The sequence below is a fragment of the Plecotus auritus genome (genome assembly GCF_963455305.1).
Source record: "Plecotus auritus genome assembly, chromosome: 7".
Taxonomy (NCBI): Eukaryota; Metazoa; Chordata; class Mammalia; order Chiroptera; family Vespertilionidae; genus Plecotus; species Plecotus auritus.
In genome coordinates, this window is record NC_137774.1 from 55,055,653 (window position 1) to 55,081,837 (window position 26,185).

A 26,185-nucleotide genomic window follows, 5' to 3' on the forward strand; every position below is an offset into this window, starting at 1 on the left:
TTTCTTCATTCTTTCCCCATTGATATATTTTAGAGAGATTAGAAGGGAATGAGTGAGGGAGAGGGAGAGAAACATCTATATGAGAGAGATACATCGATTAGTTGCCTTCCGCACATGCACCCTGACAGGGACCGGGGGATCAAACCTGCAACCCAGGTATGTGCCCTTGACCGGGAATTGAACCTGTGACCCTTTGGTCCATGGGTTGACACTCTAACCTCTGAGCCACACCGGCCAGGACTTTACATTTCTTCTTGAAGCCTTGCCTTGCTGTGTTTCTGTTTAAATTGGGCTGATTAGCCGAGCTTCCACCTCCGCGCCCCCCCCCTTCCTCAAACACATATTAAAGGACTTTTTCATTTGGTAGGTGGATCATAAACATTTCAGGCAGAATAGAAGGTTTCTGACTTACCAACCTTCAACTTTGGAAAGATCAGATATATTGACACGTGAATCTGTAGAAGGCTGGCGCCACTTGTGAGAGCAAAAGGCAGGCCTGCAGCTGGACTGGGACTCCCAGAGCTCAGGTGATGGGGCTTCCCCAGGCCAGCCAGCAGGGGCTCCAAGCCGGAAGTGCCTCCTATGTCCACACCTTTGTTTAATCCTGACATAAAGTAAATTAAATAACGTGACAGACATAAGGACTATACTTGTTAGGAGGCTGCTGGGGACTCTAACTCCCAGTTGCAACAGTGACTTAAGGAAGAATGTGTTTCAAGTTCCAAATAATCAACTGATAAGTGAGCTTTTGAACAGGCCCACTTGTAAACAGGGGACTGCCTATAATTCTGTGAGATTCTCTCTGGGAATCCACAGCAGATCCCTTACCTAAAAGCACATAATTCCTTGGGTTTTGAGGAGACTAAAGTTTTCTCAGGGAAAAAGGGGTTCCATGGAACTGGGGAGGAGCTGAACCCCAGGCCTATGCAAGGACCTGGCCATTCTCTCTCTGTGGTCTCCTCAGTGCACCCACGCGCAGTGGGCTGGTTTTTGTTTCGGACAAATACTTGCATGTGATACAAAAGTCAAAAGGGCTGCAAATAGACAAAGTGAAAAACATCCCTGTCCTCTCTGCCACCCAGTTCCCTCGGAAGGGGCAGCCGAAGTTACCAGCTTCTGTGGCTCTTTCCAGATATTCTCTCCCCTGGCCGGCGTGTGCCCTGTGTCTGTGTCTGTTGTCCTTGGGTAATTCAAACAGGAGCACATCTTATGTACTGCTCTGCAAATGACTGTTCACATTGTTTGCTCCATGGTGATGCACAAGGAGTGTATTCTTTCGTGCAGCTGCATAGTATTCCATTATACGGATAAACGAGCTTTAATTTACCCTGTTTCATGTTGATGGGTGTTTAGTTTGTTTCCAACCTTTTACAATTACAAACATGCTACAGCAAATAACTTTGTAGATAATGCTAGTTCAGAAAAATGGCAGTGAATCTGTAGGACAGTGTCCCAAAATGTAATTTTTAAGGATCTTACTATGTCCTTTTCTCCAGGCCAAAGGATGCCATTCGAGCCCTGAAGAAGCGGCTAAATGGGAACCGGAACTACAGAGAAGTGATGCTGGCATTAACAGTGAGTACTGTCCTCCAGTGGATGGGAAAGCATCTTGGAAAATCCATGCTCCCGACCTTGCCTCACTCTCAGGGCTTTCCCTCTGTCCACTCAGCACAACCTCCAATGTGTGCCATTGATGGCAAGGTGTGTGTGCCACTAGGGTCTAGTGGAGCTTTCCCATAGCACCCTTGGGTGCCAGTTTCCTATATAAACAGCTGACTTCCACCCCAGTACCTGCCCTGCTGCCGAGCTTTTCAGATGTTAATACAAATGTTTTACAATAAACTTCCCAAAAAGGTTTCATCATCTCCCTCACTAGGATGAAAACACTGAGGCTCAGAGAGGTCTAGGGGTTTACCAAGACTTCACAGCTAGTGAGGTACCCAGCTGTGGATTCTGGAGTAAAAAGTGATCATCACTGGGAGGTTCTTGAAAAAGTCAGCCAAGTGACTCCTGTCAGGAAGAAACAGACAGATTTCTGCCCTTCCTTAATATGTCAGAAAATTAAAAGGGACAACTTCCAGTGTTACTTCTGTCTTAGAAGCTGAAAAAATCTGGGCCACAGTGAATACATTTTTTTTAAAAAATATATTTTATTGATTTTTTTACAGAGAGGAAGGGAGAGGGACAGAGAGTTAGAAACATCGATGAGAGAGAAACATCGATCAGCTGTCTCCTGCACATCCCCCACTGGAGATGCGCCCGCAACCAAGGTACATGCCCTTAACCGGAATCGAACCTGGGACCCCTCAGTCCGCAGGCTGACGCTCCATCCACTGAGCCAAACCGGTCAGGGCGAATAAATTCTTTTTAAAAAAATATTTTTTATTTTTAAATTATAGTTGACATACAATATTATTTTAGTTTTAGGTGTACAACCCGTGATTAGACATTTATATAACTTACAAAGTTATCACCTGGATAAATCTAGTACCCATCTGATACCATATATAGTTACTACAGTATTATTGCCTATATTCCCTATGCTGCACTTTACATCCCCTTGCCTATTTTATAACTACACCTTTTTCACCCATTTCCCCAACACCCCTGCTGCCTCCAATCTGGCATCTATCAGAATATTTTTGTATCTATGAGTCTGTTTTTGTTCTGCTTGTTTGTTTTTGTTTTTGAGATTCCACATATAAGTGAAAACATATGGAATTTGTCTTTCTCTGTCTGATTTTATTCAGCACAATACCCTCTAGGTCCATCCATGTTGATACAAATGGCAAGATTTCATTCTTTTTCATGGCTAAGTCATATTCCATTATATATATGCACCACTTTTTCTTTATCTGTTCATCTATTCATGGACACTTAGGTTGCTTCCATTTTTTGGCTGTTTTATATAATAAAAGGCTAATATACAAATTGACCAAACGGCAGAATGCCTGATCACTCTGATGCGCACTGACCACCAGGGGGCAGATGCTCAATGCAGGAGCTGCCCCCTGGTGGTCAGTGCACTCAGCCAGAAGCCGGGCTCACGGCTGGTGAGCACAGTGGCAGTGGCAGGAGCCTCTCCTGCCTCTGTGGCAGCGCTAAGGATGTCTGACTGCCGGGGAGCGGGCCTAAGCCATCAGTTGGACATCCTCTGAGGGCTCCCAGACTGCAAAAGGGTGCAGGCCGGGCTGAGGGACCCCGCCCCCAAGTGCACGAATTTTGTGCACGAGGCCTCTAGTTGTAAATAATACTGCAATAGACATATGGATGCATATGTCTTTTTCAATTTAGTGTTTTGTATTACTTCTTATAAATACCCAGAAGTGGAATTGCTGGGTCCTTCTTTGTCTCTTATTATAGCTTTTGTTTTAAAGTCTATTTTGTCTGGTATAAGTATTGCTACCTCAGCTTTTTGTTTATTTGTTTCCATTTTCATGAAATATCTCTTTCCATCCCTTTACTTTCAGTTTGTGTGTGTATCTTTTAATGTGAAGTGAGTCTCTTGTAGACAGCATATGTAAGGGTCTTGTTTTGTTACCCATTCAGTCACCTTATTTTTTTTATTGGAGCTTTTAAAGTAATTATTGATAGATATGTATTTATTGCCATTTTATGATTCATATTTTTTATTCCTTCTTTCTTTCCTTTCTTTCCTTTCTTTCTTTCTTTCTTTCTTTCTTTCTTTCTTTCTTTCTTCCTTTCTTCCTTTCTTCCTTTCTTCCTTTCTTCCTTTCTTCCTTTCTTCCTTTCTTTCTTAAAGAAGACCCTTTAACATTTCTTATGATGCTGGTTTAGTGGTGATTAACTCCTTTAGAATTTTCTTGTCTGTAAAGCTCTTTATCTGACCTTCAATTCTAAACGATAGCTTTGCTGGGTAGAGTAACTTTGGTTGTAGGTCCTTGCTTTTCATCCCTTTGAATATTTCCTGCCAATTCCTTCTGGCCTGCAAAGTTTCTGTTGAGAAATAAGTTCAGAGTCTTATGGGCGCTCCCTTGTAGGTTACTAACTGCTTTTCTCTTCTTTTAAGATTCTCTCTTTGGGTTCATCTTATTTGGGACTCTCTGTGCTTCCTAAACTGTATATCTTTTTCCTTCACCAAGTTAGGGAAATTTTTTGTCATTATTTTTTTAAACAGGTTTTAATTTCCTTGCTCTCTCTCTTCTCCTCTGGCACCCCCATTATGTGAATGTTGGTACTTTTGATGTTGTCCAAGAGGCTCCTTAAGCTATCCTCATTTTTAAAAATTCTTTTTTCTTTTTGTTTTTCTGATTGGATGTTTTCTGCTACCTTATGTTCCAAATCGCTGATTCTTTCCTCTGCTTTATCTACTAAACTGTTGATTCCTCCTAATGTATTCTTCATTTCATTTATGTAATTTTTCATTTCTGATTGGTCCTTTTTTATGTTTTCTACATCCATTTTTATGTTTCCTATCTCTTTGTTGAAGTTCCCACTAAGTTCCTCTACTTTTTCCCTAAGTTCATTGAGCATCCTTATAACAAGTGTTTTGAACTCTGCATCTAGAAGATTGCTTGTCCCCATTTATTTAGTTTCTTTTCTGGAATAGTGTCCTGTTCTTTCATTTGGGACATGTTTCTTTGTCTCCTCATTTTGGCTGCCTCCCTGAGTTTGTTTCTATGTTTTAGGTAGAATTGCTACATCTCTGGAATTGTTGAGTGGCCTATGTAGTAGGTGTCCTGTAGGGCCCAGTAGCGCAGCCTCCCCCTTACCTGAGCTGGGTGCACCCTCCTGTTGTAGTTGAGCCTTGATTGCTATTGAAATGTCAGTGAGAGAAATTGATCCATAGGTCCTTTGGTTGTGAGGACCAGCTGTGTCCACAGAAGAGAATCAACAGTGCAGGGGCCAACCCCATGGAGCAGAACTCACTTCAGCGGGGCTCAGATACCCACTGAGTCCACCCCTTGAATGTGTCACTGGTGGAGGTAGTGCTTCTATGTGATCTGAAGCTGTACACCACATGCAGTGGCTCTTGGACCTTTAGGAAGATGCCTTTAGGAAGGTGCAGGCCAAGGTCAGCCACCACCTGTGACCTCCCTAAGGCCACCTGGCATGAGCTACAAAGCTATCTTCAGATGGCTTGTAGGTACCCAGGAGAGGCTAAGTTGTGGACCAAGGCTGGCGGCTGCTAGTGCTGGGCCTGGGGCCACTTAGCAAGAGGTATGGGGCTTGTGAGACCAGATGCTACTTGTTTACGAGATTTTAAGAAGGTCAGCAACATGAGCCAAGATAGTCTCTTGGTATGGAAAATCCACTGGAAAGGCTAGGGGGGACCCAAAAGTTGGGTGGGGTGGGGTCTGAGGAAATCACCAGGATGGGGTGAACAGTTAGCCAAGTTGATGGAAACTCTGATACGGAACCCGTCTGCTGGCTCTGGGGATTGGGTGGGGCGCTCAGCAAAGGAATAATTATCTCTGTCAGCACTTGTCTGGGAGAACACTGCCCCTTCAGCCCTTGCCCTGATGCCAATAATTCAGTTCCTCCCTATGTGTCCCTCGCGCCTTTTGAACTGCTGCCCCTATGCTGGAGCTCAAAGTGAGTGAGTCTGAGTAAGTCTGTTTGGGCCCTTTAAGAGGAACATCTGGGATTCCAGCAGCCTCCATGTGACTCAGCCACAATCCCTGATGGTTTTGATAGTGAAAAGTTTTAGGGGCTTCTTTTCACGGCACTAGACCCTGGGCTGCAGGGCCTGGTGTGGGGCTGGGACACCTGGCTCCTAAGGGGAGACTGAAACTGGGTGTGGGACCTGCCCAGTCTGCATCTCCACTCTCCTTCAAATCTTGATGTGGCTTCTTTATATCCTTAGTTATAGAACTTGTGTTCAGTTGGGTTTCAGGCATTCTGAATTATGGTTGTTCTTTAGTTGTAATTTTGATGTGGTTGTGGAGGTTCCCGGTTCCCCATTTACCTACACCCTATCTTGACTGGAGACCATCTAAGGGGAATCTTATCATGTAACTGTAGCAGGATTATTCACAATAGCTAGTAGTCAGCACTGGACTTCTCTCTTTTTTTTTTTTTAATATATTTTTTATTGATTTCAGAGAGGAAGGGTTGTGGGGCGGGGCGGGGAGAGAGAGAGAGAAACATCAATGATGAGAGAGAATCATTGATTGGATGTCTCTTGCACGCCTCCCACTGGGGATTGAGCCCGCAACCCGGTCACTGTGCCCTTGACTGGAATCAAACCCGGGACCCTTCAGTCCGCAGGCGGACGCTCTATCCACTGAGCCAAACCAGCTAGGGCAGCACTGGGCTTCTCTGTAGGCTTGAATAGTTTGTTATTTGTCCAGAACTGCTGTCACATGTTTCCTTCTAAAACAGAAAAACGTTTAGATTTTTTGCACAAGTGAAAACCCAAGACTTTAGGAGTGTTCTTTCTTCCAGGAAATTGGGATTTGAATGATAAAGGAGAAAAAGACCATTGAGAAATAGGAAGTTGAAAGTTCTGTTTTTTTTCTCAGAAGTTGAGCCATGTCATTCATTAAATCCAGAGCTTGCCTAAAATGAACTGTTTTCAGTAACAAATTGCCAGGTAATCACTCTAACATGCCAGGACAGTTCCTATCCTTTATGTGCCCAACTTAATGGGAACCACACTGAGTGGAAGTCTTTCTAAAGTGGCCTCTGCCTTTATTTCCTTCCTGCAGCAGAATAGGCTGAGCGTCGTTTAACCTTTCCTGACTGTCAGCTCTCATTTAGAATTAGTATTTTCCCCCAGCTTTATTGAAATGTTATTGACATATAACACATGCAAGTTTAAGGTGTACGTTGTGATGATTTGATATACATATATGTTGCAAAATGATTACCACAGTGTTAGTTAATACCTCCATTCCCTCACATCATTACTGTTTGTGTGTTTGTGTGTGGTGATAGCATCTAAGATCTATTGTCTTGACAATTTTCAAATATATACTACAGTATTGGTAATTATAGTCACCATGCTATACATTGGAGTCCCAGAACTGACTCAGTTATAACCGGAAGTTTGTAACCTTCCATGAACATCTCTGCTTTTCCCCCAGCCTCTGGCAACCATTGTTCTACTCTCTCTTTCTACGTTGTACATAAGTGAGAACATACAGTATTTGTCTTTCTCTATCTGACTTATTTCACTTAGCAGAATGACCTCCAGACCCATCCATGTCACAAAAGGTAGAATTTCTTCCTTTTTATAGCTGAATAATATTTTATTGTAGTATATAGTACATCCAACAATTTCTTTTTTCTTTCTATTTTTTTTAATCCTCACCCAAGGATGTTTTATTTTCCTCATTGATTTTTAGAGAGAGTGGAAGAGAGAGGGAAAGACAGAGAGAAATATCGATGTGAGAGAAACACATTGATTGGTTGCCTCCTGCACGCACCCTGACCAGGGCCCGGGCCAGGGAGGAGCCTGCAACTGAGGTACATGACCTTGATTGGAATTGAACCCAGGACCTTTTGTCTGCAGACTAACACTCTATCCACTGAGCCAAACTGGCTAGGCCTCCAACATTTTCTTTATGCATTCATTCACCAGTAAACTCTTAGATTGTTTCCATGTCTTGGCTATTGTGAACATAGGGGTGCATATATATTTTGTTTTTAATATTTATTTATTAAATTGATTGGAGTGACATTGGTCAACGTGAACATAGGTGTCAGGGTTGGGTTTCTATGTTACAAGATCTGTATATTGCTCCGTGTGCCCAACACCCACAGCCAAATCTTCTCCTGTCACCATGTATTACGATCTCCTTCTCCTCCCACCCCCTTCCCTCTGGCAACCACCACACTGCTGTTTGTGTTCATGAGTTTCGGTTTTATATCCCACATATGAGGAGATCATATGGTTCTTAGCTTTTTCTGACTGACTTATTTCACTCAGCATAATGTTCTCAAGGTCCATCCATGTGTGGCAAATGGCACTATTCCATCCTTTCTCATGGCTGAGGAGTACTCCATTGTTATATGTACCACATCTTAAACTTTTTTTTTTAATCCTCACCTGAGGATATTTTTCCATTGATTTGTAGAGAGAGTGGAAGAGAGAGGGAAATACAGAGAAATATCAATGTGAAAGAAACACATTGACTGGTTGCCTCCTGCATGAGCCATGACCAGGGCCCAGGCCTTTATTAAGTTGAGGTACTTTCCTTCTATTCCTATTTTATTGAGTATTTTAATTATAAATGCGTCTTGTATCTTATCAAATGCTTTTCCTGCATCTATTGATAAGATCATATGATTTTTGTCCATTCTTTGGTTAATGTGGTGTATTCCGTTAAGTGATTTGTGTATGTTGAACCATCCTGGTGTGCCTGGAATGAATCCCACTTGATCATGATGTATTACTTTTTGGATGTACTGTTGTATTAGATTTGCTAGTATTTTATTTAGGATTTTTGCATCTGTGTTCATCAGAGACATTGGTCTGTAGTTTTCTTTTTTTATCATCTTTGCCAGGTTTTTGTATCAGGGTTATATTGGCCTCATAGAATTTATTAGGAAGTATTACCTCTTCTTCAATTTTTGGAAGCGTTTGAGAAGGATAGGTTTTAAACCTTCTTTGAACATTTGGTAGAATTCACTGGTGAAGCCTTCTGATCCTGGACTTTTTGGGGGGGGATGTTTTTGATGGTTGTTTCAATTTCCTCACTGTCAATGTTGTTGTTTTTTTCCTATGGGTTATTTTGTATAAGATATATATATATATATCATATATATATCATATATATATTTTTTTATTGATTTCAGAGAGGAAGGGAGAGGAAGAGAGAGATAGAAACATCAATGATGGGAGAGAATCATCGATCAGCTGCCTCCTGCATGCCCCACACTGGGGATCAAGCCTGCAACCAAGGCATGCCCTGACCTGGAATCAAACTATGACCTCCTGGTTCATAGGTCGATGCTCAGTCACTGAGCCATGCCGGCCAGGCCCTTATGTATTTTTTACATTAACCCCTTATCTGATAGTTTGTAAATATGTTCTCCCATTCTGTGGGTTGCCTTTTTATTTTCCAGATTGTTCTTCTGTTATGAAGAAATGTTTTAGTTTGATGTAGTACCTACCACTTGTTTATTTTTGGTTTTGTTGCCTTTGCTTTTGGTGTCATATCCAAAAAATCTTTTTCAAAATCAATGTCAAGGAGCTTCCCCCCTATTTTTCTTTTAGAAGTTTTATGGTTTGGGGCATTACATGTAAGTGTTTAGTCCATTTTGAGTTAGTTTTTGTGAGTGATGTGAGTTAGAAGTTCGTTTCATTCTTCTGCATGTGGATATCCAGTTTTTCCCAGCACAGTTTATAGCAGACTGTCCCTCCCATTGAGTCTTCTTGGCTCCCTTGTCAAATATTAGTTGACTGTGTATGTATGAGTTTACTTCTCGGCTCTTGATTCCATTCCATTGGTTTGTGTTTATTTTTATGCCAGTACCAGACTGCTTTGATGACTGTAACTTTGCAATATAGTTTTACATCAGGCAGTGTGATACTGTCAGCTTTCTTCCTTCTCAGCATTGCTTTGCCTATTGAAAGCCTTTTATAGATCTGTATGAATTTTAGGATTGCTTTTTCTATTTCTGTGAAATATGTAGATGGCTTTGGGTAGTATGAACATTTAACAATATTAATTCTTACAGTCCATGAACACAGGATATCTTTCCATTTATGTGTGTCTTCAGTTTCTCTCCATCAATATTTTATAATTTTCAGGGTACAGATCTTTTACTTCCTTAATTACATTTATTTCTAAGTATTTTTAAATTTTTAATATTTTAATTTTAGTTATCAGGTCTTTGCTGCCAATCCAGCGATGCCTTGGGGGACTGATTAAATGTGCAAGTCCCTGCCCTGCCCCTGCACAAGGCCCTTGTCTGGTGCACGAGCAGGGCCCCATGTCTACTTCCATGGCTTCGCTCTTTGTCTTACCTTACCCTATCAGTCATCTCAGTTCTGCTCCTGTGGGCCTTTCCTCACTTCATAGCTGTACACTCAAACACTGTTCATAGTTACCCCAAGAAGGATTTAGGCAGAGGTCCTGAGGGGGCTCTTTGCTTGGGCCTTATTGTATGAACTGGAAACATCTGTTTCTGATTGCTTAGAGGCACCTTCTGCTTACTCCTGGGCTTTGACTCCATTCTAGAAAATTGCTGCTGTGTATATCATGCCCCACAACCCACAGAGACAGTTTTCCAGGGGCCTTTTTGGCAGAGTGGCTTGAAGTGGGTCCTTGCCAGCCAGAGAAGACATCCCACATCTCCTGCTCTGCTAGGCTGTGGGCTGCTCTGTAGCACATGCCACCTCTGCCCAGGGCATTGCCAAGCCTATGTAGCTGAGCCCCAGAGTATCTGACTTTAAAGTTTGCTCCAGGGAAGGAGAAACCAAGATGGCAGCATAGGTAAACACCTGACATTGCTGCCTCACACAACCACTTCAAAACTACAACTAAAAGACAAAACAGACATCATCCAGAACCACAAGAAGGCTGGCTGAGTGGAAATTCTACAACTAGAAGGGAAGAGAAAAGCACACTGAGACTCAGAGGAGGTGTGGAAGTGAAGTGCGGAGGTATGGAGGTGCGCACGCGTGCAAAGGGCTGGCAACTGAAGACGCAGTTGTCTTTTTCATTCGGGAGGGAGACACAAGCTCCCGACTGCTCTGAACTCCAGTTCTGGGTGAGACTCGAGGGACCCAGACTCATAAGGGAAGAAACTGACTGTCTGGCATCGGGCAGAACTCGAGGGCAGCTTTCTCTCAGAGGTGCTTGCAATGATTACCGCGGGACATTGAGACCCCGGGGGCCTCTTAGGGCAGGGCTGAGGATCAGCCATAGCTGTTTACTCTGCCCTGTTGATTCCCTGAGACCCCGCCCACCCAAGGTGTGCACAGAGGCTTTTGCATATGAATGGCCTGGCCCTTTGCAATCTAAAATTACCTAACAAATTGCAGCTGGGTCAGAGAGACCCAGAACATCCAAAAGAAGGCTCAAGGGCCCACAGCAGCTTACATTGCTTCAAAGCTGGGCACCTCCAAACCCCAAACAAAGAAGAGGAATCTGCAGCTCTCTCTGTATCTCGTGCTGAGTGGCCTCAGGCAGAGGCTAAATTAGTACCTCCTTAGAGATCCAAGAGCCAGTGTACCCAGTGGTCAGAGTGGAACCATACAGATTACAACTCCTCAGATCCATAAGGGACACACTCAGGGGGCAGACTCAGTGAGCACCAAAGCCCCACTGAAGCAAGTCTTGCCCCATAAGGGTGTCTCTAGCACAGAAGTTCTCCTATTATAGACACAGCTGATTCTCACAGCCAGTTGGCCTGGAGGTCAATTCCTTCCAGTGATACCAACAACAATCAAGGCTTAACTACAACAAGACTGTGCACACAGCCCACAAAGGGGTGCACCAAGAGTGTCCACCTCAGGTAACTGGGGAGGCTGAGCCACTGGGCCCTATAGGACACCTAGCATACAAAGCCACTCTATCAACACAGGGAAGCAGCCAAAATGCGGAGACAAAGAAACAGGTCACAAATGACAGAAATGGAGGAAAGCATAGAGTTCAAAACCACAGTTATAAGGTTTTTCAAGAATTTTCTAGAAACTGCCGATAAATTTAGCGAGACTCTCGAGGATATGAAAAAGGACCAACTAGAAATTCAGCATACAATGACTGCAATAAAGAATAATATACAGAGATCCAACAGCAGACTAGAGGATCGCAAGAATCAAGTCAAAGATTTGAAATACGAAGAAGCAAAAAACACCCAACCAGAAAAGCAAAAAGCAAAAGAATCCAAAAACATGAAGCTAGTGTAAGGAGCCTCTGGGACAACTTCAAGTGTACCAACATCAGAATTATGGGGGTGCCAGAAGAAGAGATAGAGCAAGATATTGAAAACCTCTTGGAAGAAATAATGACACAAAACTTCCCCTACCTGGTGAAAGAAATAGACTTACAAGTCCAAGAAGTGCACAGAACCCCAAACAAAAGGAATCCAAAGAGGACCACACCAAGACACATCATAATTAAAATGCCAAGAGCAAAAGACAAAGAGAGAATATTAAGAGCAGCAAGAGAAAAACAGTTAGTTACCTACAAGGGAGTACCCATACGACTATCAGCTGATTTCTTAACAGAAACTATGCAGGCAGAGGGGAGTGGCAAGAAATATTCAAAGTGATGAAAAGCAAGAACCTACAACCAAGATTACTTTACCCAGCAAAGCTATCATTCAGAATTGAAGGGCAGATAAAGAGCTTCACAGATAAGAAAAAGCTAAAGGAGTTCATCACCACCAAACCAGTATTATATGAAATGCTGAAAGGTATTCTTTAGGAAGAGGAAAAAGAAGAAAAAGGTAAAGATAAAAATTATGAACAACAAATACATACCTATCAACAAGTGAATCTAAAAATCAAGTGAATAAAAAATCTGATGAACAGAATAAACTGGTGAATATAATAGAAGCAGGGGTATAGAAAGGGAGTAGACTGACAATTCTCTGGGGGAAAGGGGTGTCGGGGGTGCGGGAAGAGACTGGACAAAAATCGTACACTTATGGATGAAGACAGTGGGGCGGGGGTGGGTTAGGGCAGAGGGTGGAGTGGGAACCGGGGCGGGGGAGCTATGGGGGGAAAAAAGAGGAACAACTGTAATAATCTGAACAATAAAGATTTATTTAAAAATAAAAAGTCTGGCGGAGAAACCAAGATGGCAGCATAGGTAAGCACCTAAACTGCTGCCTCGCACAACAATTTCAAAACTGCAACTAAAAGACAGAACAGACACCATCCAGAACCACAGGAAAGCTGGCTGAGTGAAAATTCTACAACTAGAAGGAAAGAGAAAAGCTCACAGAAAATTGGAGGTACGGCAAAGGGTCTTTGTGCGTGCAGAGAGGAAGGGCAGCTGAGAGCCTGGCTGACTTTCTCTGGCGGAAGGGGGAAGGAAGCCCCCGACCGCACTGAACCCCAGTTCTGACTGCACTGAACCCCAGTTTCAGGCGAGCCCCTGGGGACCCACGCTCTTACGGTGGGAATCTGGACTCTTAGGTGGAGATTCGGGAGCCGGGGAAGACAGAGGTCTGAAGGCGCACGCGTGCCAGTGCGCACAAAGGCTACGGAGGTTGCCACAGGCTTTTCCTAGTGGAAAGGAGTCAGAAGCTCCTGACTGCACTGAGCCCCAGTTCTGACTGCACTGAACCCCAGTTCCAGGTGAGCCCCTGGGGACCCACGCTCTTGTGGGGGGAATCTGGACTCTCAGGCGGAGACTCGGGAGCCGGGGAAGGCAGAGGTCTGAAGGTGCGCGCGTGCGTGCAAGGGCAAGGCTGACTGGAAGCCAAGACTGTCAGCTCCGCCCTGAGACTCCACCCCATCCAAGCTGAGCACAGAGGCTATTGCAATTTGGCAAGTCTAATCCTATAAGGCTGTCTCCAGCACCGAACTTCTCCCAGCGTAGACACAGCTGATCCTTACAGCCAACTGGCCTGGAGGTCAATTCCTCCCAGTGATACCAACAACAATCAAGACTTAATTACAACAAGGCTATACACACAGTCCACAAAGGGGTGCACCAAGAGTGTCTACCTCAGGTTAACTGGGGAGGCCGACCCACTGGGCCATATAGGAAACCTAGCACACAAATCTACCCTACCAACTCAGGGAAGCAGTGAAAATGCGGCGTCAAAGAAACAGATCACAAACGAAAGAAATGGAGGCAAACAAACGACTGGATATAGAATTCAAAACCACGGTTATAAGGCTTTTCAAGAATATCCTAGAAAAGGCCAATAAATATAACAAGACCCTCAAAGATATGAAAAAGGACCAACTAGAAATTAAACATACACTGACTGAAATAAAAAATATTATACAGAGACCCAAAAACAGACTAGAGGAACACAAGAATCAAATCAAAGAATTGAAATACAAAGAAGCAAAAAACACTCAACCGAAAAAGCAAAAAAGCAAAAAAAAAAAAAAATCCAAAATGTTGAAGATAGTGTAAGAAGACTCTGGGACAACTTCAAGCGTACCAACATCAGAATTATGGGGGTGCCAGAAGAAGAGAGAGAGAAGATACTGAAAACCTATTGGAAGAAATAATGACTGAAAACTTCCCCCACCTGGTGAAAAAAATAGACTTAAAAGTCCAGGAAGCGCAGAGAACCCCAAACAAAAAGAACCCAAAGAGGACCACACCAAGACACATCATAATTAAGATGCCAAGAGCAAAAGACAAAGGGAGAATCTTAAAAGCAGCAAGAGAAAAACAGTTAATTACCTACAAGGGAGCACCCATACGACTGTCAGCTGATTTCTCAACAGAAACTATGCAGGCCAGATGGGAGTGGCAAGAAATTTTCAAAGTGATGAATAGCAAGAACCTGCAACCAAGATTACTCTACCCAGCAAAGCTATCATTCAGAATTGACGGGCAGATAAAGAGCTTCACAGATAAGAAAAAGCTAAAGGAGTTCATCACCACCAAACCAGTATTATATGAAATGCTGAAAGGTATTCTTAAAGAAGAGGAAGAAGAAAAAAGTAAAGATAAAAATTATGAACAACAAATACATATCTATCAACAAGTGAACCTAAAAATCAAGTGAATTAAAAACCTGAGGAACAGAATAATCTGGTGAATATAATAGAATCAGGGGCATAGAAAGGGAGTGGACTGATAATTCTCAGGGAGAAAGGGGTATGGGGGGTTCAGGAAGAGACTGGACAAAAATCATTCACCTATGGATGAGGACAGTGGGGGGGAGGTAAGGGCAGAAGGTGGGGTGGGAACCGGGTGGAGGGGAGCTATGGGGGGAAAAAGGAGAAACAATTGTAATAATCTGAATAAAGATTTATTTAAAAAAAAAATCAAAAAAAAAAAAAAAGTCTGCTCCAGGGAAACGTAAGGATGTGCTCCCTGAAGACGAAGTGTGTCCTGGCTGCTGCCCTGCCTTCTCAGCCTCCCTGCTCCTCTCTTCCCATGACCTTTCCACCTCACCTGCTCTTCCCCGGCCTGCTCCTGATCACATAAACCATCCTTCCTGCCACCTACCTCAGCCAGCAGCCCACTGCCTGTGTAGTAAAGTTGGGAGAAGGTTTTTTGAAGATCCTAGAAGGAAGGGCGACTGGAAGCTCCTTGAAGGCAGGAAGACCCCTGTGGTTCATCTTGCAGCCTGCACAGGTCCCTGTGGGAGAGAATGCTGGCACCTCATAGTTACCTGGAGTCCAGCATGAGCAGAGGCTAAGAAAGAGAGCGCCCTCTTGACTGAAGAAAACCTCAGCAGCCAGGGACACTGAGCTTCAGAGTCTCCCTCAGGTGCCCGAGCAGAGCTTGGTGCCTCCCGTGGGGCTCAGTGCACCTGCCAGCTCTGGCCTCCTCTGGGAATGACTAGCATCGCCACTCCACAGCTCTCATCTCTGCAGCGGGTGGTCCCCCTTACAGGGCTATTTCAGGGACCATATGAGGGAGTGGGAAAGCTGGCACATGCTGCCTGTGGTCTCCTGGGTGTGGGGATGAGGACTTCAGAGAAGGCTGGTTGGAGTTCCCATCCTGAGCCTGGCACTGACGAGCGACTTTCCCTAGACCAGACTCTTCACCTTTCTAAGCCTCCTAAGGGTAAGAAAGTGGGATAACAACATCCACGTAAAGAAAATTAGCTGTGAGATAGAGTGCAATTCTGTATAATGGGAAAGAATCATTCGCGGTACCAGGCGTCTGCCTGCATTCAGGGCACGTTAGCTTGTGGACCTTTCTTCATGGCCATGCTTTGCCAAGGTGCTGCCCCAGTGTGTGAACTGGGCTCTGGAATGACGGCATGAGGTACCCAATGGTCAGGTTAGTTTGGGCAAATGAGGTGGTCAGAAATGCCCCCTGTTGCTGGTGATGTCCTTGCAAGGAGGCATTCCCCACTAGTCGCCCATGGCTTTGGGGAACGCTGATGTGAGAAGGGTCAGGGTTGGTTTCCAGAGAGCTAAAGAATTCAGAAAGCTGTGCTCCAGGTGGGAGGGGGCCTGCAGTTGACACCTCTGGGCTCCAGGGCCTCGCCCTGGTCCTGCAGGGACTGAACTGTCGCGTCACTTGAGTATGTACTGCAGCCTGTGGAATGGCATCCGAGCATCAAAGTTCTCATTTACTGGCTCCTCCCCTATGCAGGGCACTGTGCTAGGTGCTTCCGTGGCAGCCTTACTACAGTTCTGGAAGGGAGTGCTCGTGTGCCCACTTTACAGATGGGGAAGCAGAGGCTCAGACAGACTTGTCCTGGACCATTCAGAGAGAAAGTGGTGGAGCTGAGATTCAAGCCCACACTGGCCATCTAGCCAGAACCCACATGCATCTGTACTTTTCTGATAGGCTCAGGCCTGTGTAACTGATTGTCCCAGACAGGGGAGGAGTGGGCAGGGTTTGAAGGGTACATGGACCTTAAAGGCTAATGGCAGCAGAGGCCCACAAACCAGTTATTAAAGGTGGAAAGTCATTTTCCGTTTTAGTTGCAGAAGCAGAGGGGTGTGGTGTGGTGTGTGTGTGTGTGTGTGTGTGTGTGTGTGTGTGTGTGTGTGTTTGCTTCCTCGTGTAACTAGGGCCAACAACTCCCTGGGCAATTCTTACTGTCACAGCAGCCTTCCCTGTGATAGAGCATGTGTCCCGTTGGCTAATGCCACACATCCAGAGGCCCAGAGGGAGGACTGGGCTGATTGTCAGAGACCGCTCAGTCATTTCATTCCCACTTTCCCTTCTCTGGTGAAAGTGATGCCTAAATTAACCACTAATGACCTGATTTCTGTGCGGAGCAGTCAGCAAGGGACAGCCTCACCCCTGAGGTGCGACTGGATTACAGGGTGAGGATGCTCGTGCTGGTTAGGCTTGGTTCTAAAGGAGATTGTTGGGAAGATGTTCGGGAAGAAGGAAAAGGGGTGGAAACTGAGCCGCCATCCTCTTCCCGGCGGCTCCACAGGCCATGTGTAGTCACCTCTCCTCTCTCCACATCAGGTGCTGGAAACCTGTGTGAAGAACTGCGGCCACCGCTTCCACATCCTCGTGGCCAACCGAGATTTTATTGACAGCGTTCTGGTCAAAATCCTCTCTCCCAAGAACAACCCGCCTACCATCGTGCAGGACAAGGTGCTGGCCTTGATCCAGGTAGGTCAGCTCCTCTTGGCTGTTTGTGGGGCTCCTCGGTGAGTCCTCATGCTTAGCCATCATTTGGAAGAAAGAATGGAGGTTTCTGGGTTTCGATGTTCGTTGCACAATGCTTCCTTTCTACACTCATCCCACTGGAATGAAACCTTAAGTGGTGGCTCTCCAGCCAGTTGACAGAGCTTCACGGATTGGGTGCCTCGCCCTCTGCTGCCCACAGGGGCAGGTAGGGCCTTGGCAGGACTCTGAGCCCTCAGGGACAGTGTGGAGTAGGCAGGGCCATGTCAGAGGAGCATGCAGGCTGCTGAGTTCCAGGGGGGCAGCTGTGGGGCTGCAGGGAGGAGGGGCCGATGGTGTTAGGAGTGACTCGCTGAGGAGAGGAGGTCTCTGTTGGACCCTGCAGGATGGTGAGGAACTTGGTGGAAAGGTCAGAGTGGGAGAAGCATCGCAGGCAAAGACAATAGCAAATACAAAGGTCTAGATGCATCAGCGAGGGCAGGTGACACATTTGGGATGTATTATTATTATTTGCTCTGTAACAAACTATCCCGAGGTGTAGCAGTTTAACAATGAATGGTTATTGTCTCGTTTCTGTGAGTCAGGAATGCAGGGAAACCTCGCTGGCGCCTCTGGCTCAGGGGCCCTCGGGAGGCTACAGGGAAGGTGCTGCCAGGACTGCCTGGTCCAGCTCAGTGGGAGCTGCAGGAGCCCGGCCAAGGGGCTCCCCACAGGGCGGGGCAGCAGTTCAGGCCCTTGCTGACCGTTGGGAGGAGGCCTGAGTTTCTCCCATGTGAAGCTCCTGAGTGTCCTCATGACATGGCAGCCAGTTTTCCCCAGAGCAGATGACCCAGAAAGAGTAAGGAGGCTGTAGTGCCTGCTGGGGCTGTATCTCAGAAGTCACACTCCACCTCTTTGGCCAGTCTGTTTGTTAGAAGGGAGTCATCACGTCCAGCCTCAGAAGTCGGGGAAGTTAGCTGTTCCTCTTAAAGAGAAGAGTGGTTCCAGACCGCCCCATGTAGAGTAGAGTGTAAGGAAGAATGTGTGGGGCCAGGAGATAGGACCAGAGAGATAGGGCTTATGGGCCACATAATACTGAGGAGCTTGTGCCTTATTCTGTAGGCCGTGGGGAGCCCTTGAATGTTTCTGAGCTGGCTATACAGTCAGATCTGGTTTTAGACTGACACCATGGTGACGGTGAAAGGTATGTACGTGCGTCAAAAAGCACATCCAGTGCGGGGCGATTGGTGCTGTAGTAGAGGAAAGATAACCTGCAAATGCCTTGAGGAGAGGGAAGAGCAGCTGGAAGGAGGGCTAGGAAGGCCGGGGGCAGGGTCATTAGTGGTGGGCTTTGGAGGCAGTGGTGGCAGCTGAGAGGAGAGAGGGGCCTGAACCAAGGAGTGCTGGCTCTGTCCTTCTCCCTGCACCTGTGCCTGAGCATCCTCCCAGCACTTGGAGCAGGTGACTTCCATCACTCAGTCCTCAGAGGCCTCCCACCGTCTGGTTTGCAGGACACATAACCCTCTCTCCCATCACTCTCTTATGCTCTTCAAGTTCGTCTGTGCCAGCTTTCCCACCACCTCTCCCTCTGAGCTCCCCGAAAGCCAGGCCACTTCATCCCCAGGGTCTCGAGCACTTGACCGTGTTGAGCAGGTATTCAACACATTGTTGTCTTCCTTCCTTCCTTCTTCCTTCCCTTCCTCCCTCCCTCCCTGGTTAATCCTCACCTGAGATATTTTTCCCATTGATTTTTAGGGAGTTGGAGGGGGTGGGGAGAGAAACATCAATGTAAGAGAGACACATAGATTGATTGCTTCCCCCACTCACCCAGACTGGGGCCAGGGATTGAATCCCCAACCCAGGTACATGCCCTTGACAGGGAATCAAACCCCTGACCCTTTGGTGCATGGGTTGACACTCTAACCACTGAACACCACCGGCCAAGGACATTGTTTTCTTATAAATGAATGGATGAATGTAGTTTGCTGAAGCTCTAAGGAAGGGACGAGTGTGGGTGACAGCAGAGCCCCATCACATGTGTACTTAGGTTATCCCTATCCCTTCATCTGCCACCAGACCTCCCTCCCCGCCCCCCCCCCTCTCACAAACACACACACACACACACACACACACACACACACATACACACACAGAGACGCAAATCATTTCACCCTCTAACCTCCTCACCCCCACCTATGCCCCCAAACCCTCATTCTGGGATGTCCCAGCTCACTCCCTTGCTCAACACCCCAAGTATTTAATATCAGGAAAATGAATAGGGACTTTTTCTTACAAAAGATAGGACATCCCAGCCTAAGCTGTGCAAGCCCCCAGTGACCACAGGTGAGGTCTCTCTCGAGTCAGACCTGGAGTCCTTCCTGTGGCTAGGCCCAGTGGTTGTCAGCTGCTCCTCGCAAACACAGCATGGTGAGGTCATGATCCCCACTTCCTCTGCTGACTGTGGGGGCCCTGATGAGAGCAAAGCTGCACTGTCTGTGGCCCCTGGCTCTCCCTGGGGACACCAGCCCGGCACACCCACCCCTGCACTGCAAGGCTTTCCCGTCAGACTCACCGCCTCTCCCAGCACTGCTTCTTCCCACTGGCAAACCTCTACCTCCTTGTGTGTAAAATGGGGGTCTGCGTACCTGCCTGTGTACTCCCAGCCCTGCTCTGTGAGACGGTCCGGAGCAGCCTCGTGGCCCACACCCATGCTCCAAGGACGCCCCCTGCTGGCCTGGCGGCAGCATGTGCTCCGGCCGCCAGGGACTGCATGGGATGGGACCTCAAGGATCCAGCTGAGAAAACGCAAGGGGCTTTAGATCAGGATATATCCAGTGGGCTTAGAAACCTAGCGGGCAGTGTTCTCCTGCACAGGTTCTGAAGCTTCCTAAGAACTTTCATCGCTCATGGCTAACTAACCGGAGAAACGGCAGGCAGCATTCAGAGTGGTGGGTGGCTTGGCTTGTCATGGGGTAAACAAAGGAATAAAAAGATCAGCCTTTTCTTTTACTTTTTATTGATTTATATATACAGGAAATCACATATTTAAAAAGCATATACAACTTGATACATTTTTATAAATTGAACATACACATGTAACCAGCCATGGGGAGTCAGGTGGGGGCCATCCCAGGGTGTGGGGGCTTTGTGGGTGTGCGTCATATTCCGCTTCACAGCATAGGGCAGTGGTCGGCAAACTCATTAGTCAACAGAGCCAAATATCAACAGTACAACAATTGAAATTTCTTTTGAGGGCCAATTGTTTTTTTTTTATTGTGCGCCTACTTTTTTATTTTTTTATTTTATTTTTTTTAAATAAATCTTTATTCAGATTATTACAGTTGTTTCTCCTTTTTCCCCCCATAGCTCCCCTCCACCCGGTTCCCACTCCACCTTCTGCCCTTACCTCTCCCCCACTGTCCTCATCCATAGGTGTATGATTTTTGTCCAGTCTCTCCCTGAACCCCCCCATACCCCTTTCCCCCTGAGAATTATCAGTCCACTCCCTTTCTATGCCCCTGATTCTATTATATTCACCAGATTATTCTGTTCCTCAGGTTTTTAATTCACTTGATTTTTAGGTTCACTTGTTGATAGATATGTATTTGTTGTTCATAATTTTTTTTAAATACATTTTATTGATTTTTTACAGAGCGGAAGAGAGAGGGATAGAGAGTTAGAAACATCGATGAGAGAGAAACATCGATCAGCTGCCTCCTGCACAACTCCCACTGGGGATGTGCCCGCAACCAAGGTACGTGCCCTTGACCGGAATCGAACCCGGGACCTTTCAGTCCGCAGGCTGACGCTCTATCCACTGAGCCAAACCGGTTTTGGCTGTTGTTCATAATTTTTATCTTTACTTTTTTCTTCTTCCTCCTCTTCTTAAAGAATACCCTTCAGCATTTCATGTAATCCTGGTTTGGTGGTGATGAACTCCTTTAGCTTTTTCTTATCTGTGAAGCTCTTTATCTGCCCGTCAATTCTGAATGATAGCTTTGCTGGGTAGAGTAATCTTGGTTGTAGGTTCTTGCTATTCATCACTTTGAAAATTTCTTGCCACTCCCGTCTGGCCTGCATAGTTTCTGTTGAGAAATCAGCTGACAATCGTATGGGTGCTCCCTTGTAGGTAATTAACTGTTTTTCTCTTGCTGCTTTTAAGATTCTCCCTTTGTCTTTTGCTCTTGGCATTTTAATTATGATGTGTCTTGGTGTGGTCCTCTTTGGATTCCTTTTGTTTGGGGTTCTGTGCACTTCTTGGACTTGTAAGTCTATTTCTTTCACCAGGTGGGGGAAGTTTTCAGTCATTATTTCTTCAAATAGGTTTTCAGTATCTTGCTCTCTCTCTTCTTCTGGCACCCCCCTAATTCTGATGTTGGTACGCTTGAAGTTGTCCCAGAGTCTTCTTACACTATCTTCAACTTTTTGGATTTTTTTTTCTTTTTGCTTTTTCGGTTGAGTGTTTTTTGCTTCTTTGTATTTCAATTCTTTGACTTGATTCTTGTGTTCCTCTAGTCTGTTTTTGGGTCTCTGTATAATATTTTTTATTTCAGTCAGTGTATGTTTAATTTCTAGTTGGTCCTTTTTCATATCTTCGAGGGTCTTGTTATATTTATCGGCCTTTTCTAGGATATTCTTGAAAAGCCTTATAACCGTGGTTTTGAATTCTATATCCAGTCGTTTGTTCTCCTCCATTTCTTTCGTTTGTGATCTGTTTCTTTGACGCCGCATTTTCACTGCTTCCCTGAGTTGGTAGGGTAGATTTGTGTGCTAGGTTTCCTATATGGCCCAGTGGGTCGGCCTCCCCAGTTAACCTGAGGTGGACACTCTAGGTGCACCCCTTTGTGGACTGTGTGTACAGCCTTGTTGTAGTTAAGTCTTGATTGTTGTTGGTATCACTGGGAGGAATTGACCTCCAGGCCAGTTGGCTGTAAGGATCAGCTGTGTCTACGCTGGGAGAAGTTCGGTGCTGGAGACAGCCTTATAGGATTAGACTTGCCAAATTGCAATAGCCTCTGTGCTCAGCTTGGATGGGGTGGAGTCTCAGGGAGGAGCAGACAGTCTTGGCTTCCAGTCAGCCTTGCCCTTGCACGCGTGCGCACCTTCAGACCTCTGCCTTCCCCAGCTCCCGAGTCTCCGCCTGAGAGTCCAGATTCCCCCCACAAGAGCGTGGGTCCCCAGGGGCTCGCCTGGAACTGGGGTTCAGTGCAGTCAGAACTGGGGCTCAGTGCAGTCAGGAGCTTCTGACTCCCTTCCACTAGGGAAAGCCTGTGGCAACCTCCGCAGCCTTTGTGCACACTGGCATGCGTGCGCCTCCAGACCTTTGCCTTCCCCGGCTCATGAGTCTCCGCCCGAGAGTCCAGATTCCCCCCACAAGAGCGTGGGTCCCCAGGGGCTCGCCTGGAACTGGGGTTCAGTGCAGTCAGAACTGGGGTTCAGTGCAGTCAGGAGCTTCCAACTCCCTTCTGCTAGGGAAAGCCTGTGGCAACCTCCGCAGCCTTTGTGCACACTGGCACGCCGGGGCTTCCCCGGGTCTCCCCCGGGTCTCCGAGTCTCCGGGTGCCTTTCTCTCTAACTGACAGACCAGACTCCCCCTGTATGAGCGTGGGCCACGGGGTTTCGCCCGGGACTGGGGTTCAGTGCAGTCAGAACTGGGGTTCAGTGCGGTCGGGGGCTTCCTTCCCCCTTCCGCCAGAGAAAGTCAGCCAGGCTCTCAGCCACCCTTCCTCTCTGCACGCACAAAGACCCTTTGCCGTACCTCCAATTCTCTGTGAGCTTTTCTCTTTCCTTCTAGTTGTAGAATTTTCACTCAGCCAGCTTTCCTGTGGTTCTGGATGGTGTCCGTTCTGTCTTTTAGTTGTAGTTTTGAAATTGTTGTGCGAGGCAGCAGTTTAGGTGCTTACCTATGCCGCCATCTTGGTTTCTATTGTGTGCCTAACTTTTTTTTCGAGGGCCAAATTTTTTAAACTTAAACTTCTTCTAACGCCACTTCTTCAAAATAGACTTGCCCAGGCCGTGGTATTTGGTGGAAGAGCCACACTCAAGGGGCCAAAGAGCCGCATGTGGCTCACGAGCCACAGTTTGCCTACCACTGGCATAGGGCATAGATGGACTCTTCCATGAAACTTCACCTGGCAGTCTCTGTGCCAGCGCTGTTGTGTCTGTGTGTCTGGCCGTGCTGCATTTGAGGGCCTCACTGCACCACGGAGTGACCATGGCCTCCTTTCCCACTGCACACCTTGCTGCGGTGGGCACTTGCTGTTCAGGGTCTGGTACAAAAGATGCTGCTGGGAGCCTCTAGCACCTGTCCTTTGGTGACAAATGTATCATTTTATTGGGTATCTGTTGGTCGAATAGGTGAAACTTCCATCTTTGTTGGTCAGAATGGTAGAATATTAGCAATTTCAGAGAGTTCAGCCTCACAGCTAGGCGTGCAATTGCTGGTGGTAGGGAGTGCCCACGCACCGGGTCATAGTGCTATGACCTCTTCACGCCCCCACCAGTGGGTGGCATCTTCTTCATCACAGCGCATCTGATGAGTATGCAGAGGCTTTCAATCATTTTTAACCCTTTGAAAAGAAGGTGATTTTATTTGCATATTAAATGTAAATAAAGCCTCCCAGAGAGTCTGGTAATTCCCCCTGGGAGAGCAAGTGCTGCTCCCACCGAGAGACAAGGAGGAGCTGGGGGTGCCAGACTGCTGGCTCTCTGGCCAGCTTGGGAGTGCAGCAGGCCCTCAATGTCAATGCAGCTAGATTGAGTGTGGGTGCAGAACTGTGACCATCTCTCCCTCCCCAGGACATTGCTTTCTGCTCTCAGCGCCCAGCTGCTGCGAAGTGGGCTGGGCCAGTCCCCGTGTGAATGCTCAGTGGGCCCCATCCCCGCTGTGGGGTGGTAGGCTTTGCCTTTCAGGAGGGAGCCCGTCTCCCTGGTCGCCTGGGAGGAAAGATGCTGAGAGCAGAGCCGCCTCCGGAGCAGCTTGCTAGCTCCATCACTCCTGCCTTTGAACTTCCTGCCACTCCAGCTTCTCCCTCCTCATGATCCGTGGCTGGCCTTTTTTTGGCTGCGTTTCTTTCCATTTCATGCCATCCCTCAGCCTTCCCTTGGTGCTGTTTGCAGAAACAGCAGTGAGATCATCCTGCTAGCAAAGCGCTGCTGAGGGCATGCCTCTGCTGCTTCTCCGCCCCGCCCCACTGCCGCAGCAAGGGTCTGAGAGCACAGTGGGACCTCGGTTCTAACTTAACTTGTTCCAGAAGGCTGTTCGAGAAGCAGTTTGTTTGAAAACTGAATCATTTTTGCCATTAGAAATAATGTAAACTGAATTAATCCAGCCCAGTCCGCCATATCATTCCCTGTTTTAACCTTTCTTATATACAGTACATGTTTATATACAGTACTGTTTAATCTATAAATAAATACTTTATAAACAAAAAGGACATTAAAATTTAACAAAAAGGAAATGAAATTTATGGTAAAAAATGAAACTTTACATACACACTAGAACTACCTTTAATGTTGCCAGCTATTGATGACTGAATATGGAGGAGGGGTGGGGAGCTGGAGGGTGGAGTGATGGGGGGTGGAGGGGTGAAGGGGAGGAGGGATGTCATTGTTTGGAAGGGGAGTTCCCTTCTGGGGTTCTTTCTCTTTCCCTCTTTGCTCCACTAGAACTTGCTTCAGGCTCGTTGGGCCTCTGGCCCACTAAAAACCATCCAGTGATTGTGTTGCCTGTGTTTTCACACTTGCCTGAAGTGAACACTGCACTGTTACTGAACAAGTTCATCGCATAGTTTGCTACTTCTTTGTCAGATTGTATTTCTCAATAAAACTGCATTTTTCCCCATTTCCCAGCATTCCCTTGATGCGTGGAGTAGGAATAGCCTCCCTTTCCCCACCCCCTCCTCTGAAGAGACTCCTCAGCTGCCGTGGCTGCTCCTCTGAAGGTCCCAGAGTGGTCAGCTCAGTGCTGTGTCCTCACCAACTCCTCCCCATCACCATCCACTCCAAGCCATGGACTTCCCCAAAGACACAGTGTCCCCCACAACATACAGGCTCCCCCTCACAGCCCTCACAGGCTCTTTCGGCACAGGTTCTTCCTGGCTGATTGTGTGGTTCTGGAACGCACTCCCCCATGCTCTGTCAAGCGAGTGAGGATATTCAAGTGTTCCTTTCAGAACCTCCTGAGGGTTAAATCAGTGTCAGAAGTCACCTCAAAACACCTCTGGAACAGGGCCTTTGTGTAGAGTTCCTTAAGTTAGAAATGACCTGCTGGTCTGTGGGCTGGATTGGAGGAGTTGTTAGGTGGCGGGGACCCAGCAGGGGCGAGGCTGTGGGTGGTGAGGACCCAGCAGGGATGAGGCTGTGGGTGGTGAGGACCCAGCAGGGATGAGGCTGTGCTCCTCCAGCAGCTCCGCTCCAAGCCTGGAGGTGGGCAGGAGCCTCGTCCATGACAAGAAGTGCCCTGAGTGGCAGTTGTGTTTCCCGGAGGTATTTCTTCACACTTGGGGCCAACACTTCATGAATCCACTCAATAAAAACTGCCTGGTCACCCATGCTTTGCTGCTAGCCCTCCACATTCCGCTTGTTTTTCACGGCATTATTTTTCTTGAAAACTCGGAGGTTTTCGGAATGGTGGGCGAGTAGAGGCACAATTTCCACACAACAGTAACGTCAGCCGGTCCTTCACTGGCTGTGTCCCAGCGATGACTTCTCCTGTGTGGTGGGTCCTCGGGCATTTTCTCCCAGGAGAGGCCTGTCTCGTCACAGTGGAACACTTGTTGGGAACAAATCCCTTGGCCTCCACATATTCTAAAAGTTATGTCATGAAATCATGAGCAGCTGCTTTGTTAGAGCTGACAGCCTCCCCATGCTCCTTCCACCGTGAGTGCCACTTCTCTCCTAACTTTCTCAGACAGCCCTGCAGCCTTCCACACAGCCTCAGCCCTGGTTCCAGGGGGTCTTTCAGGAGGTCAGTGTACAGCGTCTTTGCTTTTTCACAGATCTTGCCTTTGAAATGTTATCACTGGCTAACTGCTTTTTGT

At 46.7% G+C, this 26,185-nt stretch overlaps 1 protein-coding gene across 7 annotated transcripts in view; it reads left to right on the top strand.

Annotated features, from left to right (window-relative positions):
* TOM1L2 (target of myb1 like 2 membrane trafficking protein) overlaps positions 1-26,185 on the top strand; it is a 146,674-nt gene that overhangs the window by 84,582 nt on the left and 35,907 nt on the right. For all 7 annotated transcript variants that reach the window (XM_080681700.1, XM_080681701.1, XM_080681703.1 and 4 more), the window contains exons 3-4: positions 1,497-1,575; positions 17,001-17,150. In XM_080681700.1, coding sequence (XP_080537826.1) covers positions 1,497-1,575; positions 17,001-17,150 — 229 coding nt within the window. The remainder of the gene's footprint in view (positions 1-1,496; positions 1,576-17,000; positions 17,151-26,185) is intronic.